This window comes from Falco peregrinus, chromosome 5, assembly GCF_023634155.1.
Source record: "Falco peregrinus isolate bFalPer1 chromosome 5, bFalPer1.pri, whole genome shotgun sequence".
Lineage (NCBI taxonomy): Eukaryota > Metazoa > Chordata > Aves > Falconiformes > Falconidae > Falco > Falco peregrinus.
The window spans coordinates 55,982,107-56,000,696 of NC_073725.1; the positions used below are offsets into that span (position 1 = coordinate 55,982,107).

Here is an 18,590-nt window from a genome sequence, read left to right on the forward strand (position 1 = left end):
CCTGACCTTAGCCAACTGAGAAGGGCCAGGAGCCTGTTCCTGGTGACGCAGTCTATAATGGGGGCTTCCCTATGACAGGGAAACCTCCACCAAAGCAGGAAGGTGAGGGAACTTCTACCAAACCTTTCATAATATGATCTGGTGAAATGTAAGGCTCTCTTTTCCTCTGCTTGAACATGAATAAGGCAAAATAATGTTGCATGTGATTAATCTTCCTTGCAACAGCATTATATACAGTGGAAACGTCTGCTTCAAACACATGGCTGAGGCCAAGAGCTTCTCTTCATTCTTATTTTGACTGTGACTGAAATGGCCAGATTTTATGTGCATTTGGTATAAATGAGCATGCAAATAAAAGTACCAAAAAATAGTCACCTACGTGTTCAATAGGCAGCAAAATAATGGTCAACTGGAAATTGTACAGCCCCAAGTGCTGCACAACAGCTGCATGTACTGAATGGGCAACACTGAATGATGTCCAATATGCAAAACAGAGGAAAGTTTTCTATTTTAGTATGCTGACAATGTCACTGAAGCATCACACTGGCTTTGCTAACTCACCTGAACAAGCACAGAAACAAGGGAACAAGTTCCACACAGTTTCCTCAAAAGCCGTGAATAACATCAACACATACTTGAGGACAAACTGGTAATTTTTAGACTTGGGGTGCGATTGTGGCACTCCCTGATGGCATTTCCCAGTTCCAAGTATTTCCCTACCCCACAGCAGATGTGCAGAACTGCAAATTTATCCACGTCCATGAAATATTTTCTTTGTGACTGAAAATGTGGAAGATCTTAAAACCAAATTAAAATCTGTTTTCACTGTCCCAGTGATTCTTTACATACCTTGTCAAAAAGGAATTATTTGTAGTTCCTTAAGGGCTGGCCCCTTTTACTATCTGGAGCCCTGGCTTTAGCATTCTCTTGGCAACAGATTTTATTTATCCGGAGTATCTTAAGGAATTCAGTGATGACTCAGTCTAATTATTCATCTCATCCTCACCCACCAGGTCTTGGAGCTACTAATTACTAGGAAAGGTTAGCCTTACAGTGTGAAATATTAGGATATCTGATCTCCTTCTCTGGTGATACAGAACAGGAATTTTAGGAGTTGCATGCTTTCAGCCTGATTATCAATGTCTGTTTTCAAATTCAGGTATAATTTGACCAGCAAAGTTCCTGTTTCCCAGCAGAAGTTCAGCATTTTCATGAAAAAAATAGCACACAGACAAATTAGGTAAGGCACTATTTCAGCAGACTTGTCTAGCATTTTCCCAGTATTAAGACCACTTCCAGAGTTCCAGGATTAATACTTCTAAACTCAAGAAATATATCTACTTCATTTGCTTGAAATACTATAAGCATAAAAGATACTGCTCAAAATAACTGCTTTTTGATTTGGCAGCTGCTGCCAGGCACTGCACTTCTGAGACCAGCCACACGTTCTAAATATACCCTCTGAGTTTTGTGAGATGCAGATTAAATTACAGAAAAGATTTTTCTTTATTACTGTGTTCTCTTTCCTCTCTTTATAAAGTATAGAAAAGAAACAGAACCACTATTAGCATGAATCAGCCAGTAGCTTTGGATGTAAAGTTCCCATAAGCTCAGAATGTTTCAGGGAAATGTATGTGAGGGGAAACTGGGAGCCTTTACTAGATCTTGCAGCAAAAAAATTCTGCAGTTTCATTGTCTTAATGATGATGACATCCTGGCCTCTCCCACCAGGTGTCACTGCGAAGTCACATAAGAGGATCTGTGGGTGATAACGTAAGATGCAGGCAGAATGAAGATTAATAAGGCATACGAATCATCACTGAAAAAGTCTTTTTTCACTCCCCCTCTTGCTTCGTAGCCAAAAATAAAGCATTGCAACACTGCTGTGCATTAAGCTCAACAGAGGAGAGTATCGGTTTTAAATGATGGATACGTATAGCTCATCTTGTGTTAGGGTTTTAAATGTATGCCGTGTGAGCTGGAGCTGGTGCCTGGCTGCTTGGCTCTGACATGGGGATGGGGAGACGTCCAGATGAGACATCACAGCCACGGTGTCAGGACTGTGTCTGGGATGGGGATGCTCACTTTGAGATGATCTTTAGAGACTTACAGGACGATCCCTTATCACTCTGACAGCGACATGAGATGATGGAGTAACTCACATGCAGTTCTTCCTTTTGCAACCAAAGCCCCTAAAACCCAAAAAGGTGTCCTGTAGACCAAGTTGCAAAATAGCTTCTAAGGGACTGCTCTTACATCTGAGGACACATGCTGAGGACACACCATGACACATGCAGCAAAACACAAGGAAAACCCTTGGTTCTACACTCTAGGGATGGGACAGGCCCATATATAGGTGAAAAATCCTTCCTTCCCCTCCCACCAGTGACAGGAGCATCCACCACCCTGTCTGACCTCTATCTGTGAACACAGACTTGCTCAACAGTTGCACCAGGACTTAATAGCAGTGCAGCACTGAAAACATCCCTGTCCTGCTCATGGGGACATGAGCCATGGGGAGGGACCCTGAATTACCCTGCTGGGGTGTCCCTGGTCTGGCAGCAGTGTGCCAGCATGGAGAGAGGTCCTCCTGCCCCATTCTCCAGAATTCAGCATCACACACTTCCAAACTCGATGAGCTTCCAAACTGCAACAAAGGGATGCCACAACCTTCTCTTTGTCACTTAGCAGGATCACACAGGTGACCTCTGGCACCTTGCTGCCACTCTCTCGCAACACCTGAACTGTCTCTCCCAGTGCTTGGTAGCAAGGAAGATAGTTTAATTGCACCATGACAGAATTCATTTCTGCTGAAAAGTGCTCTAACAAAGTGTTTAAATGAAATTAATTTTACCTGCACTTTAATTTTTAAAATGTACATTATTTTTATTAAAGTACTATATGTATAAAACCCATATAAATACTCTTATCCTATCGCACTGAAAGTACTTTGTGCTATACTACCACTCACTTTAAAATTCTCTTTAAGACTCATTGTTGCTAAAACATATTCTCAAACCATCATACAGCAAACTGAAATATAAAACACTCTGCTGCTGCTATGCATTTAAATGTTTAGCTGGTTTCAGCTGCAGAACTTTAAACTCTTTTTTATAGGATATCACTCCATTTTAGTATAAGCATCTATCAGGCACAGCTCTGAAAATGTTGTCAGACTATGAAAACATTGTCAATGCTTATTTTAGTAATAAAACCCATGTTTAATCTATGCTTTCATGTTACAGTAATCTATGTATCAATCTACAACCTTCCAGCTAAATGCACTAAGTAGATTAAGCTCTGATTGATTTGAAATGTTTTTCACTATATTATCAAAAGTTTACAGAGCAGCATAAATACCTTGTGGAAATTTTTTCCACTTTGGCAGATTTACAAAAGCAGAGCTTAACTTGAATTGAAATGAACTTCTGCATTTTTCGAGGGCAAAAAGCCTGTCAAATCTACTCTAGATCTGCTCTGCTTCTGGACTTAGTGAAAACTTGTGATTAATAGTACGGTGCATCTATTATGTCATGACAAAAGCAATCATGTTATGAAGAAAAGTGTTCCCTCTGGGTCTACTATTCATATGAAGCATCAAGAGTTACCCCAAACAGTGGTGCTGCTGGGACTGCCATCCACATCGCATGCTGGGCAAACCGCTCTTGGAAAGGGGCAGGGTGGGTGGGATTTTTGTTGATGTGATCTTGCTGATTGCAATAAAAGATCTCAAAAATTTACTTCCTCTAATAGAAAACATCGAGGTTTGGGGGTATTTTTTTTTTTTTTTGCACTGTGTTTACGGAAAGTGTGAAGCAGGTTGTGAGCTGTCACAGTAACCCAGCGGGTGCTGTGGGGGGAGGCTCGGCTGCCACTGCCGGAGGTGGTGAACTTCAGCAACAAAAAGAGCACGCGAGGGAAGAGAAGTGTGCTGAACTCTCTGTGATCCTGTTTCAGCATTTCTCACAGCTCCTTTGCAGACTGTCTGCTGGAGACGGCTGCACAGATGGAACGAGATTTCTACATATGCTCAGCATACATCCTGGTAGCTCGCTGAGATGGCGGCAGCGCAAACAAACATAGGTCTGAGCATCCCACCCAGCTTCGTTAGGGAGGTGGGGAAGACACATCTACAAATGTCAGTGGGAACAGGGGAAGGGGAAAAATAGCCCATAGCTGTTAAATTTCAATCTTTGCCCAGATTTCAAGCAATTCCAGTCAGGTAAGTTTGGATTTAAAAGTTTCACTCTATCCTACCGAAGAGGAGGCACCCAAAAAAAGCAGAGATTTTGGAAAAATAAAGGCACTGGAAACAGTGTCTTGGCTAGGGTAAAACTTCAGCCTCAGGCAACAGTGCCTGAATTCCCATGGACTCTGGTGGGAGTTTTCATCCATCTCCCAGTGCTCCTTACCCATTTACCACCATGCAATACCCAGTTTCTTCTGGGATCCCACTCCATCCATCCATGCACGCAGAGAGCTGACGTCTGAACACTGCAGATCCACCTGATCCTGTGGCCCCACAGCTTGTTCAAGCATCTGCCATGAACCCTCCGTCCTGACTCCGGTCCCAGGTTTACCTCCATGAGCACTGCATTAGTGATGTAGTGCAAGAGGAGGAGCTCAGCTCACACAGTCCAGCTCTGGATCTGATTTTGGATCCTGCACCTCATCACTTTGCAATGGTTGTATCTCAGGTTTTCCCGTGGGTCCTTTTACACCTTGCTTGTGAAGTAAGAGACATTTTTATTTCAATATAAACCGTATTTGGACACAAAGTGACATTTCCAAAGGGATGTCATTTCTTAATTGCTGCAAAATGTACTCCCAGTGAACAGCAGGTTCAGTGGTCCTACTCGGTACACACTGCTCCAAGAGGTTACAGAATCTGGCCCGGTATAACCAGCCTGTATTTGATCATACATTCATTTCTTATCCCAGTACATTAACATAAAGGTAACAAGAAAGTTCATTATAAAGGACAAACCTGAAAGTCAATGTCAGCCAGGAAATTGCCTGAGCAATCCCGTAATTGAATAAAAATACGTGTCAGCAAAACAAGTGTCACCACAGGCTTGCCGGCGTGCTTGGAGTTCACCGGCTTGACAAACTCCTCTCAGCATGGTGCTGTGTGCAAGACTCTACAAGAGGACCTTTTGTACTGGATGATGTTTATCAGCAAAATACGAGTACTAATATGCACATTTGACCTACAAACAGGCCTGCCTACAGCTTCAGCAACAAATTAAGAAATAAAGAAAACTTATAGAAAATTAACATTTTGTAATTTCTTAGCCACTCCTCTAGTTACAAAGTGGACCACAAGGAGGACACTCAGTTGCAAATATTCTGTGGTACAATGTAAACACACAATTAAACATCAAAAGTAATCTAAACTGCTATCAGATTTTTCCACTGATGTGTTTGACGGGTTTGTACACTGATTTATGGGACCAGCTTCTCTGGGAGTGGCAAACCAAATAATTTATTATAATTCCCTCATTTTTAAGTCCAACAGCCCCAGCTGAGCTGTGAGACAGAGTAATTTAAGAAATGATTCATATTTTTACACCAATTCATGGTGAATGGCATTTTGCAACCTGTTCTATTCCATTAAGCCTCAAGCAAACTGGGAGCAGCCAATAGGGCACAGTTAATAGATGTGTGTGGATAATGTTCGTAGACAGGTCTTTCTGTAGAGGTAGGACAAGCTTGGGACTGTGCTGGGACCTGCAGCAGAAAGTGTGACTTTAGAGGGAAACTGTGTCACAGTAAGGAGACACTGCCAGGTCCCAAAACAAGGATCCTTGCAAAAAGGAACTGCTGGCAGCATTAGCCAGCAACAGAGAGAGGGATGCATGTTGTGTGCATGTTATACACATAAGCTAATATATATACTTTAACTTTTAATCTCGTGAAGTATTAGCCTGTAGCATCCCCCAAAAGAACTGGGGATAGCTGGGATCCTTTACTAAGCTAGTGAGCAGGTGAGATTATTTTGCAAGCAGCTACTCATGGACACCTAAATGGCCATTTGCCAGCAGAAAGGACCCAAGTAAAGAAGTGCTCCAGTGATGACACATCAGGCCCATTTTCAAGGGAAAGAACCCATCTACCGTGAGGACCTGTCTGCTTTTAGAAAATTTTTAAGTAGCAAGATCTGGGCAGATCCCAGGGCCCACCTAGTGGTGTGGCAAACAACTCATCAAGTAAAATTGTTTCCTTGCTTCTTCCTTTAAAATAAAACCCCTTTCCCTCCCCATTTCTGTCCTTTTCTGTGATTTGAAAACTGGCACGTCCATGAGTGATTGGAGGTGCCATTAAATAATGAAGCAGTTCTGTTCATTAAAGACTGGTGATTTATTACCTTTGGACTAAGGGAAAGAAAAACAGCCTGAAAACAGAATTCTTACATCATTTCACATTATTTCCAGTCCAGCACTTTAGACAACTGTTAATACAGCAGATTTTCAGTTCCGTGGTCCACCAGTCCCCAGAAATGCAATGCTGAATGTCTAATTCCAGACAGTTCTATAAATCTAGGGTGCAATTTAAAGTCATAGCTAACTGCTACCTTAAATGCGGTGTCCTACCTTCATACAGCCAGTCGCTGAGCCCATTGAAAATAACACCTTCCTTTCCTGTGGAGACCACTCGGATGGCTTGTTTCCCCACATGGGCACAGTAATAGATGTTATTCTCAAAGATAAATATCTGATTTGAAGGGAAAAAGAAAAAGAGAACAGCATTAAGCAGTGGCTCCATTATAAAATGTTGCATTTTGCTTTTACAGTAATTGGCAGTACAAAATCACATATCACATTTTTATAACATCTTTTGTCAAAAAAGGATTTCCACAGCTTGCTTCCAATGTCATCAGCTAATAGAAAGATGCTAATTTACAACAAACTGAAGCCTTGGTCCTTTGATACAAGCTTTATTTTTCTTGCTCCTGTCTTCATTTCAGAAATTGAACAGTGCAGTTAGAGGGCATGAAATGAAGAATGACATTGCTCAGGATTTTGAAAAAGTGGCCCAGGACACAGTAGCAGTTTGCAGAGCTGCTGTTGATGCTATGTGGTGACTGAACTGGCTACTGGAAACGGCTTCTTGCTCGTTTCCAGCTGCTGCTGCTTCCTTAAAACACAGCTGGCAACCCATTAAATAAATGTGAATCCAGTTTTTAATGCAGATTCAACAAAACAACTTGTACTACTGAAAAGGGGGCAGTCTCTGTGACTGCAGCGTGCTCGTCAAGAACGCACAGCAGGTCGGTGTTTTGGCCGGGGAGGAGGTGCACATGTGCCAAGGACCAGAGGGGTGTGCTAGACCTCTAGTCCTGCCCTGGTCCCCAGGTCACCTTCCTACAGAAACGAGGGTGGTGGGACAAAGGCACCCATGGGGTCTCACCTCCCTACCAGCATGGATGCAGCTGCCATAACCTCCAGCCTGTCTTTGGAAACCTCTCCCCTCCTGTTGCAAAAATCTAGTGGATTCAGGTTGCTGAAAGTTTACATGATGAAAATGTCATGGGAACTCGCAGCTCCTTGGGAGGACAAGGGCAGGTCCACACCAAGGATCACCATCGGGTACCTAAGCCTGCCTCTGCAAACACCTGCTCACACAGCTGGTGCTGTCGGTGGGAAAGAAATTAAATCCCGGAGAAGAATTTATAAATCGAAAATTCTTTCAATCATACGTATTTCAATTCACCATTCTCAGGAAAGGAGCCTAACATAAGGCTCCTGGTCTATTTAAAGCTAATTCCACGTGAGACATTAGTGTTACTGCTACGAGAATGCTTTTGGGAATCAGGCTGTTTATTTAGGTGTTTAAGTGCTGATCAGTAAGCAAAGCTTTAGCCAGCCATTTAAAAAAAAATTGTTCCATGGCATCAATCTTTATCATGTGGTGAAATGCTTTGTTCTGTGCTTTGCTGTCACTGATGTCACAGATCCTGTCCCCTCCTCATCCCACAGTGAACCGCATCCTGTTCTAAGTAAAATCATTGAACTGTTGAGGTTGGAAAAGACCTTTCAGATCATCAAGTCCAACTGTTAACCCGGCACTGCCAAGTTCAACAATAAACCCTGTCCTTAAGTGCCACATCCATACTTCTTTTAAATACCTCCAGGGATGGTGACTCAACCATGTCTCTGGGCAGCCTGTTCCAGTGCTTGGCAACCCTTTTGGTGAAGAATTTTTTCCTAATATCCAATCTAAGCCTCCCCTGGCACATCTTGAGGCCATTTCCTCTTGTCCTGTCACTTGTTACTTGGGAGAAGAGACCGACCCCACCTGCCTACAGCCTCCTTTCAGGTAGTTGTAGAGAGCAATAAGGTCTCCTCAGCCGCCTCCTCCAGGCTAACCCCCCCAGTTCCCCCAGCCGCCCCCCACCAGCCTTGTGCCCCAGCCCCTTCCCCAGCCCCTGCCCAGCTCTGGACACGCTCCAGCCCCTCAGTGTCCCTCCTGTAGCGAGGGGCCCAACCCTGAACACAGGGTTCGAGGGGCGGCCTGACCAGGCCGACACGGGGGGATGCTGTGTGTGACCCCCGGGCAGGGCCCGGCACGGGGCCGGGGTGACCCTCACACAGCTCGCTCGGCCCCTCGGCCCGGCCTGCCCAGACCCTGCAGAGCCCCCTGCCCCCCGGCAGGGCAGTGCTCCCACCCAGCGCGGTGCCATCTGCAAACTGACCGAGGGTGCCCTCGATCCCCCTGTCCAGGTCATCGATAAAGAGATTAAACGGGACTGGCCCCAGCACGGAGCGCTGGGGAACACCACTCGTGACTGGTGCCAGCTGGGTGGCACTCCAGTCACCACCGCTCTTTGGGGCCGGCCGTGCAGCCGGTTTGTTACCCAGCGTACAGCACACCCATCCAAGCCATGAGCACCAGTTTCTCCGGGAGAATGCTGTGGGAGACAGTGTCAAGGGCTTCACTAAAGTCTAGGTAGACACCATCCACAGCCTTTCCCTCAGCCATTAGGTGGATCCCCTTGTCATAGAAGGGGATCAGGTTAGTCAGGGAGGATCAGCCTTTCATTAACCCCCGCTGGCTGGGCCTGATCCCCTGGTTGTCCTGCACATGCCTGTGAGGGCACTCAGGATGACCTGCTCCATAACCTTCCTCGGCACCGAGGTCTGGCTGACAGGCCTGTAGTTCCCTGGATCCTTCTTCCTGCCCTGGGCATCATGTTTGCCGACCTCCAGTCAGCTGGGACATCCCTGGTTTGCCAGAACTGCTGATAAATGATGGAAAGCAGCTTGGTGAGCACTTCCACCAGCTCCTTCAGTACCCTCGTGTGGATCTCACCCTGCCCCATAGACCTGTATGTGTCTAAGTGGTGTAGCAGGTCGCTGACCTTTCCCCTTGGATTACAGGGGCTTCATTCTGCCCCCCATCCCCATCTTTAAAATAATTTTAAACTCTGTTCAGACTGCAAAGATGTACTGAACAGCATATCAAGAAGCCACTTAGACTGAAAGACAAACTGTTAATATAATTTAGTAGACGTCTACAGATGGGTTTTTATACACTTGAAGATACTGGAATGTTAGGTATCTTTACTATGACACTAGAATGCAATTTCTCACATTATACTCATGAAAAGACAGAACTGGGAAAAATATTTGCTTTCAGCTTCTATTTCACATCCTATTACGGTATGTGTTTCACCTAAAGATGAGCTGGAAAGATTCCAGAAGAAAGTATAGATCCTAATTTAATTTTGGCAGCAGTTATAGCGAGTTTGCCTAAAGGTAAAAAGTATGACTGAAACCATAGCGTGCTTTTATTCCTTTTAAATTAAGAAAAGATGCATCCAATTAATGTTTTTTGAAAGTAAAAAACATGTTGCAGAAGATACTACATTTTCTTTCCTATCTTGAGTTTTAGTAATCAAAGAAGCCAGAGGAGGAATGCCAAGTAAAGAATTTTATGTGTCAGCTAGTCTGCATATGGGAGGGCTGTTCAAGCTTAAATGTACATAAAAATCAGGAAGACTCTGGGGCCAAATGAATCCAAATCTCTGTGTCTAAGAGATATAGTTACTGGGGTTGCTTGTGTGGGGGCTCTTCTGTGACAGGCACACCACCGAGGGGAGTTATTCAAGTGATGCAACCCTTCCCTTGCCCAGATTCTCCCAGCAAATGAAGGTTTTGCAATACTTTGTACTGTATTAAATTTTAAATGAGTTTACAGAAAAAAAAAATAAAGCAGGTGGCCTGACAACCTGTTCCTGCCTTTTGCTTTGTAAAGCATTGCAATGTTTTCTGTCTTCAGTGTTTTGTCTTTCAAAGCTCCATTGCACTTATCAGGCTGCATGAGGTATCCAGTAGCTGCAATGGAAAAATAATATAGTGCTTTGGCTTCAAACTGTCTCCCATGTAATTCAGAGCCAAACTGCAGCACCTCATAGAGAATTTAAAATTATCCTGCTAACTACAGTGCCTTGTACCCTAAAAACGTCAGCCATAATCAAGATAAAAGATAACTGAAGCGGCACAAGGAAGATTTCTGTGTAATGTATCTTATAAATTAAGAAAAAGCCTTTGAACTTCCGTTATTCATCAAAAAGAAATGTCTTTGGATTACTTCACATTCTGGGTTAGAAAGATATTAGATGATATTATGAAATACCTATATAATATTTTTTACGGTTTTGGTTTTATGACATCAAAGCAGTCCTTTCTATCAATTGATCACAAACCTTTCAGATAATCATAGGATAAGTATTTTTAGTAAAGAAAAATAATTAAAAAATATATGGAGATCACTTTCACATTATTTTATACTTGCTTTACCTAGCAGTTCTAGACTAATGTAAATTGGCAACAGAAGGGGTCAAGCTCAGTTTTGCGGCTCTCTGGGCTGGAGACAAAGACCAGACCCAAAATTTCTGATATCTTCTCATTTAGTGCACATATTTAAGCAAGACTTTACCCCTGACATTCTTCCAATACATATGCTTTTTATCATGGACAGCACATAAAGTCCAACACTGAGCACAACCAATGGCACGGAAAATAAACCTGTGTTATGTCAGGAAAATAGCCCCACGTTGAATAGCATTTTTGTTTTCATCATGACACTTTCAACACAGACAAAAGAGAAGATATTCTGAAAGAAGTAAGAGGAATGAAAACATCCATACACAGATTGAAGAAATTGAAATTGTTAACTCTATAGAATAAACAAGGAAGACAGCAGCTGTACAAGATAATGGAGAGGATACAGATAAAAGGAAAAGGATGCTTTCACCCTTTTATTTCTCCAAAACAACAGGAAAACAAATGAAACCTAGAAGAAAGCTGTTTAAAAGGGTATAAAAATATTTCTCATAATGAAATCAGAACTAACGCACGGAACTCCTTGCCACTGGAAGACAAGAACTTCATTCTCTTCCTGCTGGATGTTATAATAGATGCTCGAAAGATGAAATACTTAACAAAGAGGACTGGAATGCCCAGGGGCACTAAGATAAAGTTTGGGTGTGTTTTTTTTTTAAATGCATTCACTTAATCCCAGGGTAATAAAAATCAATGCAGATTTTGCTGTTGGCTTTATGTGGCTCAGGATGTCACCTGAAACTTTTCAGCATAAGATACAATCCATTTAGCCTCAGGTATCAACGCACCACTAAATCATGTGGGCTGGGAAGACAGCTCTGCCTGTTTGCAACTTGTATTAGAACCCGTTACTTCAAACCATCTGACATCCTTGTGCGACACAACTAATAGTGGAGAAAAAACACTAGGCTGATTGGACCACAATCATGAGACAGGAGAACTTTAAATCAGAGATTAAGTATTTATCCAATAAGATAAATATATACAGTAAGATAAATGTTTAAACTAACAACAAAATAAACTTAATTCACTTAAGACATACAGAGCCTCAACAACACTGATTGATTTAATGAGGATTTGTTTAAAATGTTTTTGCAACTTTTTAAGGGCTTCTGAAGTAATGTCCTCTGCCAGACCCACCCAGAGTGGTATTAAGTAATTATGCTGCAGTAGTTAAAATACTGATACTTTTACATGGATTCATTTATGGACCTTTTCAGGAATCTAATGAAAATAATCTCTTTAAGACCACTGCAAAAGTCACAGTGACCAACTATTTTGAGAAGATGAACATTACACTTGCTTTTATGGTTGTTCAACACACCTTCCTTTGAGAGGTGAGTGAAGTTCCTATTCCTTCACAGACCAAGAGAAAATAAATTAATATGCACTAATCTGCATTTTTACTGCTTCTATTTATTTTCTAACTGTAGGGTGGCATTCTAAGTTTATATTCTCTTTACCCCATAGTTTCTAACACATGTAACTTGTCAATTGAATAAGTGACATCACTCAAATTTAGTATCTCCAAGCATAAAGTTAATGCCTGGATGCTTATTACTTTACATTATTAGGACATTGTAGAAGTGTGAATGTTTTCTACACATTAGAAGGCAGCCTTCCACACTGCAAGGCCAGTCCACAGGATTTAACTACAAGAGAGTAGTTACCACGGAAAGGTTGGCCATTTAACATGGAGGGTTTGGTCAACAAGAACTGGCCTTCCTGTATAGACAGGCACAAAGTCTTGCTTTGACACTGTTTTAAATTCCAAATCAGTCCAACCTTCCTTGGAGGCTGAAAAAAACAGTCACAAAATGGAAGACTCAGTGAGTGGGGAAACATAACTACAAATCAACATGCTACTCCCTCCTCATCCAACATAAGGTACTTAATTATTTTCTAGTTTTAATGTTAAAGCTTTTAATTTTTTTCTCCCCGTGTAGAAGTCTGCTTATTTGCTGGAAAACCAGTTTACCTGAGGGTGTATTCTACAGAAGAAATAAAATAACAGATGCATTTTATAATTCTGTGCATCTTTCAGAAATGCTGATACTTATTTTGCAGAATCAGTAAAAATATCTGTGAAAGGTACTTATCCATGAACATCACTGTTGTAGATGCTGAATAAATGCACTGAAAAGACAGTCCCTGCCCCCAACAGCATATTTTACGCAATCATTTTAATAGACAGAAAAGTACTATTGTCCCCATTCAACATGTGAAAAAATGAGAGACAGGGATGCTGAAGACAAGACTCAGTTGCCCAAATGTAGGCACCTAGAGCCATGTTAAGGCCCTTGATGAGTTTAAAACATCTGGCAGATATGATACAGAACATAAGCGAAACCTCTGCTCTCACAGAGTAGCATCTAGAGGCCACATACTTTTAACACTATTCAGCTGAGGTGGTCTGGGAACCTATGTTTAAGCAGGCAAATCCTATTTTAAATGTCACACAGGAAGACTTGCAAAACCATCAGTCAGACCTGAGTAGCTTGAGCTTTGTTCCAACAACTTAACCATAAAATCATCCTTACTGTAATTATTTCAGGTAGACTATTATAAGCTTGTAAACACTGGGAGAAAAGGGATCCAAAACGTGCACCGTCCTGCATGTTAGACCTGAACTGCACATCTAACAGATCTATTTATTAGCAGAGTCATCGTCAGCTTCAACATGTTACTTACCTGAACTCACACTTACGCCTGCAAAGGCAGACCTATGGCCACTGTAAAATCCCTTTTGCTAAATAACAGAAAAAAATAGTTCTTGTATGTATCTTGCTCTCTACATCTGCCATTGTACATTGCCAACATACATTGGTAGGATTCAATACCACCTCACCTTGTGCAGAACTTTCTGTGGCCTTTTGTAGATGGCATGATGATCTAGTCTGCCTTAGACAGATGCCAAACAGAGTCAGCAGAGAGAGGCATGTACCAATAAAGACAGAAAGGAATATAAAGTCTGCCTAACACCAGCGATTATTCTACAGCAGCTTTTATGGTATGCTGGGTGCTCCCAAGTCCAAATAAAGTCCATCAATGCAGTTTGTATAGATGTCTAGCACTTCCACTGAGTTCAAACAGCCAGTATCAGTTGCCTTCATCCATTCAAACTTTGATCCATTAGCTCTTTGAGGGTAATGGTAACACAAGCATGCATTCCAATTAGACCAACAATAGATTAATATGGGAAAAAAAAATTAAAATGCACCATGAAAACAATCTTGGAGAACAGAACATCCTCCCTCCCAGTCCTACTAATAAGCCAGACTCTGGCCTCCTCATGCACATCCTTCAAAGTCTCCAAAGGCCCTCTCCTCCAGCTGCAGGGCAACACAGCCTCAAAAGAAGGACTGTAGCATATGTTCAGTGACTACTGCCTCAATGCTGTTGCTCATAGTCCTAACCACATCCAAGTCCTTGGTCTCTTCTACCTAAACCCCAATCACAACACATTCTTAAGCAACTGCCACTCATTTCACCACACAAGCCCTACAAGAATATGTGGGGGCAAATTAAATTAATCATTTGAAGTAAATCCAGACTTCTGTAAGGTCAGGCAGTTCTTGCATGGTGCAGGACCACATCAGTCTTGTATGTAAGTGGGAGTTCAACTGCCTGAAATCAATCTATGCGCAATTTAAGGTTTCTACCTACTTTCTGTTAATTATCTCTTCAGTCAAGAGTGCTTTGTATTGTGTTTACCTGGCCAGGTTTTGGTAGCAGCAGGGGAAGGCTGCAGGGGTGGTTTCTGTGTGAAGACACCAGGAGCTGTCCCCATGTCCGACAAAACGGCTCTGAGACAGACTCACCGCTACTCGGAGCTGAGCCCATCAGCAACATTGGTACTGCCTCTGTGACAATATATTTATAAAAAGGTAAAAATGCTGTGCAACGGATGTGAGAGAGGAGTGAGAAAATGTGAGAGAAACAGCCCTGCAGACACTAAGGTCAGAGAAGAAGGAGGGGGAGGAGGTGCTCCAGGCACTGGAGCAGAGATCAGCATGGTGATGCTGGTTGTTCCCTGCAGCCTGTGGAGGTCCATGGCGGAGCAGGTATTCTCCCAGCAGCCCATGGAAGCCCCCATGCTGGAGCAGATGGATGCATGTTGAAGGATGCTGCAGCCCCTGGAGAGCCCGAGCTGGAGAACATTCCTGGCAGGACCTGCAGCCTGTGAAGAGGAGCCCACATTGGAGCAGGGTTGCTGGCAGGACCTGTGGCCCATGGAGGACCCATGCTGGAGCAGACTGTTCCTGCAGGGCTGCACCCCATGGAAGGGACCCGCACTGGAGCAGTGTGTGAAGAACTGTAGCCCATGAGAAGGCCCCATGCTAAAGAAGTTCATGAGGACCATCTCCCGTGGGAGGGACCCTACGCTGCAGCAGGTGGATGGAAGACGAAGAGCAGCAGAGAAAGTGATATGAACCAACTGCAGCCTGTTCCCCATCCCCCCTGCGCTGCTCAGGGGAGGAGGTAGAAGAGGGGAGAGTGGAGTCAAGCCTGGGAAGAAGGGAGGGGTGGGGGGAAGGGAAGGTGGTTTTAGTTTTGTTTCATTTCTCACTGTCCTAGAGTGTTACAATTAAATGGCAATAAATCAATTTCCCCAAGCCAAGTCTGTTTTGCCCATGATGGTAACTTCTAAGCGATGTCCCTGTCCTTATCCTGCCCCATGAGCTTTTCATAGTATTTTCTCCTCTAGTCTCACTGAGGAAGGGAAACAACAGAGCAGCTTGGTGGGCATCTAGTAGCCAGCCAAGGTCAACTCACTACAACAGCCCTACACTTCAATGAAGGACATTTTTTTAACTTTTCAGTGTAAGATAGTTCCTTAAAGTTTTTTAATTTCTATTCATTTATTTTTTGGGTGTGAATGATAGGAATGCTTTGTGCTGAACTGTGTATTAAATATCTACATATTTATATGGCGTTACACATCACACTGGTCTGAAAGCCTCAGGAAAATACACAGATTTAGTTTCCCAATATTTCCAGGAGGTAGAAAAGTATTACCTCTTTATTTATATGCTAAGTAACTAGAGAGTCACAGCATGTAACTGGGGTTTGGAAATGTCAGATCACAAACAAAACCAGTTTTAAACATGATCAAGCTCTTCCTGGAAATGCACACACAAAAGGACCTCTCCTCTCCCCTCCATTTCTAGTGCTCTCTAATTCCATCCAAATATTTTGGAGATAACCCTTCTCAAGCCAGTTTTGTTTTTCCACTGCCACATGAAACCTGGAAGCTGAGGACTGTGAAAATGAAAAACTGCAAAGAGAGAAAGACTTGCCGCTGTTTTGTCCAAGTTAAAACTTGTCCTTACTACAAGGAATTAGCATGCCCATCCTTGCCCACACAACATCTTGAAGCAGATATGATAACTGTGTTTTCACTTTGGGATATCAAGGAAATCTTCTGACTATGGTACTGGAAAGGTCTTGGCATTCTGCAGTTCTCATTCTTACCACAGCAGAAAAAGTGTGTGATCAATTAAAAATCAGCCCTAAAGCCTGTTGCTGATTGACTACACGTTATTTAATGAATAATCCATCAATTTCTTCTTTTGAACCTCATAAAATGCAAATTTTGATGTTCAAATAGCTTTCAGTAATGCACTGTCATGAGTGTTGTTCTTAATGCATATGACATGATTACGCCAATGCTTATCAGTTCTTCAAAAAAGGTAGTAAAGCTATAAACTGCGCCTCACCAGTGAACTTACATAATGAGAGCTAGGATTTTAATTAGGCTTTTCTTGTTGTCATTTAAATATAGCTCAATAGCAGGTGGGAAAAAAAAGTGTAACACAAAATACTTGAAAATATTTTCATTCTCTCCATCAAATGGTTCATGTTCGCACCTTAGGAAAGAGACAGAGAGCAATTATGATGGAGGAGTGAGATAAAGAATTTTTAAATCAACTTCTTTTCTTTACAAAACCAAAATGTCATTATTAAAATCAGTCATAAACCAATGAAACTCTTCCACACAATCAACACACTGCAGAGAATCACATCTTGATAAATTATTGGCATAGACAGTTTCTGGGCTGTGTACCAGGGTTTATCTTTGCTTTAATTCAGAGTAAGAAGTTAACTCCTTACCAAGCCAAGGATTTAGAAGACACAGAAGTTTCTGAACGTAAAAAACAAATAGAAATGGCTTACTTGAATTCAACTTGACCCTACCCAGAGATGGACAATGGTGATGTTTAGACCAAAGTGAGGACTACATCAGTTTTAAAATAATTCTGCAGGAAAGCTTTCAGAACAGAGAAGCTGAAAACACCCCAGGGGACCACTAAAACCAGAGAATACAGTAGTACAAATTGATGCACGTAAGAATCATGCTGATCCATAAACACATCAAACCCAGTACTCATGAATTCTCAGTGGAGATCGAAGGCTTGTACACATCTGATATCAGTAGTGTAAGAGATTAACTGCATGGAAATCAATGCAATGAAAAGAAATGTAATTGATTCTGCAAAGGAAAACCGTCAGTTACTGTAAAAGACAAAGGAAAAATCTGCTGCCTTCAGTGGCTTTGATTGCATATCTAGGAAAGGGAAGAGTCGCAACTTGTAAGTTGTGCAGATCTCCTGGGTTTACCCACATGTCTTAGAGATTGCTAATACCCCTTGTAAAATAAACATTAAGAATTTAATTTTCCTTTCATTGCACGTGATCAACAAAGATACTAGGAAGTCTGAGAGAATGGAAAAGCATTCCTTCATGTCTTCAAATAAGGAAGTACTTTCTGTTTCTACGAACAGTGTCTGGGCCCCATTTAAGAGCTCTCAAGAGAGGATGTGGCTCTCCAGGTCTGGGGGTGACTTCTCTCTGGGGTTGGGGGAGATCATCACCTTGCCTGCAGGTGGGCATTGGTGGAGTAAGTAAAGGAGCAGTGGGAAAAGGCCAGAAGACTCTGCGACGCCAGAGGTATCAAAAAGGATGTTGAAGGATCTCCTCTGAGATCCTGCAGAAAAGGAAGGGCAGGTAGAGCCTGAGCTGACTGGGCTGGGAAATGGAGACTCCTGCACAGGAGAAGGGCTGGAAGCTGGTGACTTCAGGCACCAAGAGGAAGGGTCTTGCTCTGCCGACAGTTCTGCAGCTACACACCGGGTTCAGTGCCCTGGCTCTGGGGCTGGGACCTCTGTCCTGTCTGGGGAGGAGAACTTTAAACACAGAACAATGGGGGAGGGAGGTGGCGGACCACAGGCAGGCAAGGCAGTGGTAGACCAGGCTGGCAAGAAAAGGGAGATGTGAACAAGGGACAGTCCGGTGAACAGGGCTGAAGCCAAGCACACAACTCCCTGAGCAGATTTTTCATACTTTTCCTGGGAAACCATCACAGCTGGGTGCCTCTCTGTGCCTATACACTAATGCATGCAGCATGGGGAATAAACAGGAGGAATTAAGGTTTCTGTACATTTGTAGAGCTAAAATCTCAATAGGATCATGGAGCTGTGGTGGGACAGCTCACACGACTGTAGTGCTGTGATGGATGGATACAGGCTCTTTAGGAAGGACAGGCCAGGATGCTGAGGAGAGCGAGTTTCCCTTGACGTGAGAGAGCAGCAGAGATGCACAGAGCTGTACCTGGAGATGCATGAAGAGCCAGACAATAGCTTATAGGTCGAGATTTGCCAACAGACCAGTGTGGGTGATGTTGTCGTGCACATCTGCTACCAACTGACCAGTCAGGGAGAAGTAAATGAGGCCTCCTTCATA

At 42.9% G+C, this 18,590-nt stretch overlaps 1 protein-coding gene across 4 annotated transcripts in view; it reads right to left on the reverse strand.

The window, feature by feature from the left end:
• DPP6 (dipeptidyl peptidase like 6) overlaps positions 1 to 18,590 on the reverse strand; it is a 572,063-nt gene that overhangs the window by 82,493 nt on the left and 470,980 nt on the right. For all 4 annotated transcript variants that reach the window (XM_055805889.1, XM_055805888.1, XM_055805890.1 and 1 more), the window contains exon 8: positions 6,594 to 6,714. In XM_055805889.1, coding sequence (XP_055661864.1) covers positions 6,594 to 6,714 — 121 coding nt within the window. The remainder of the gene's footprint in view (positions 1 to 6,593; positions 6,715 to 18,590) is intronic.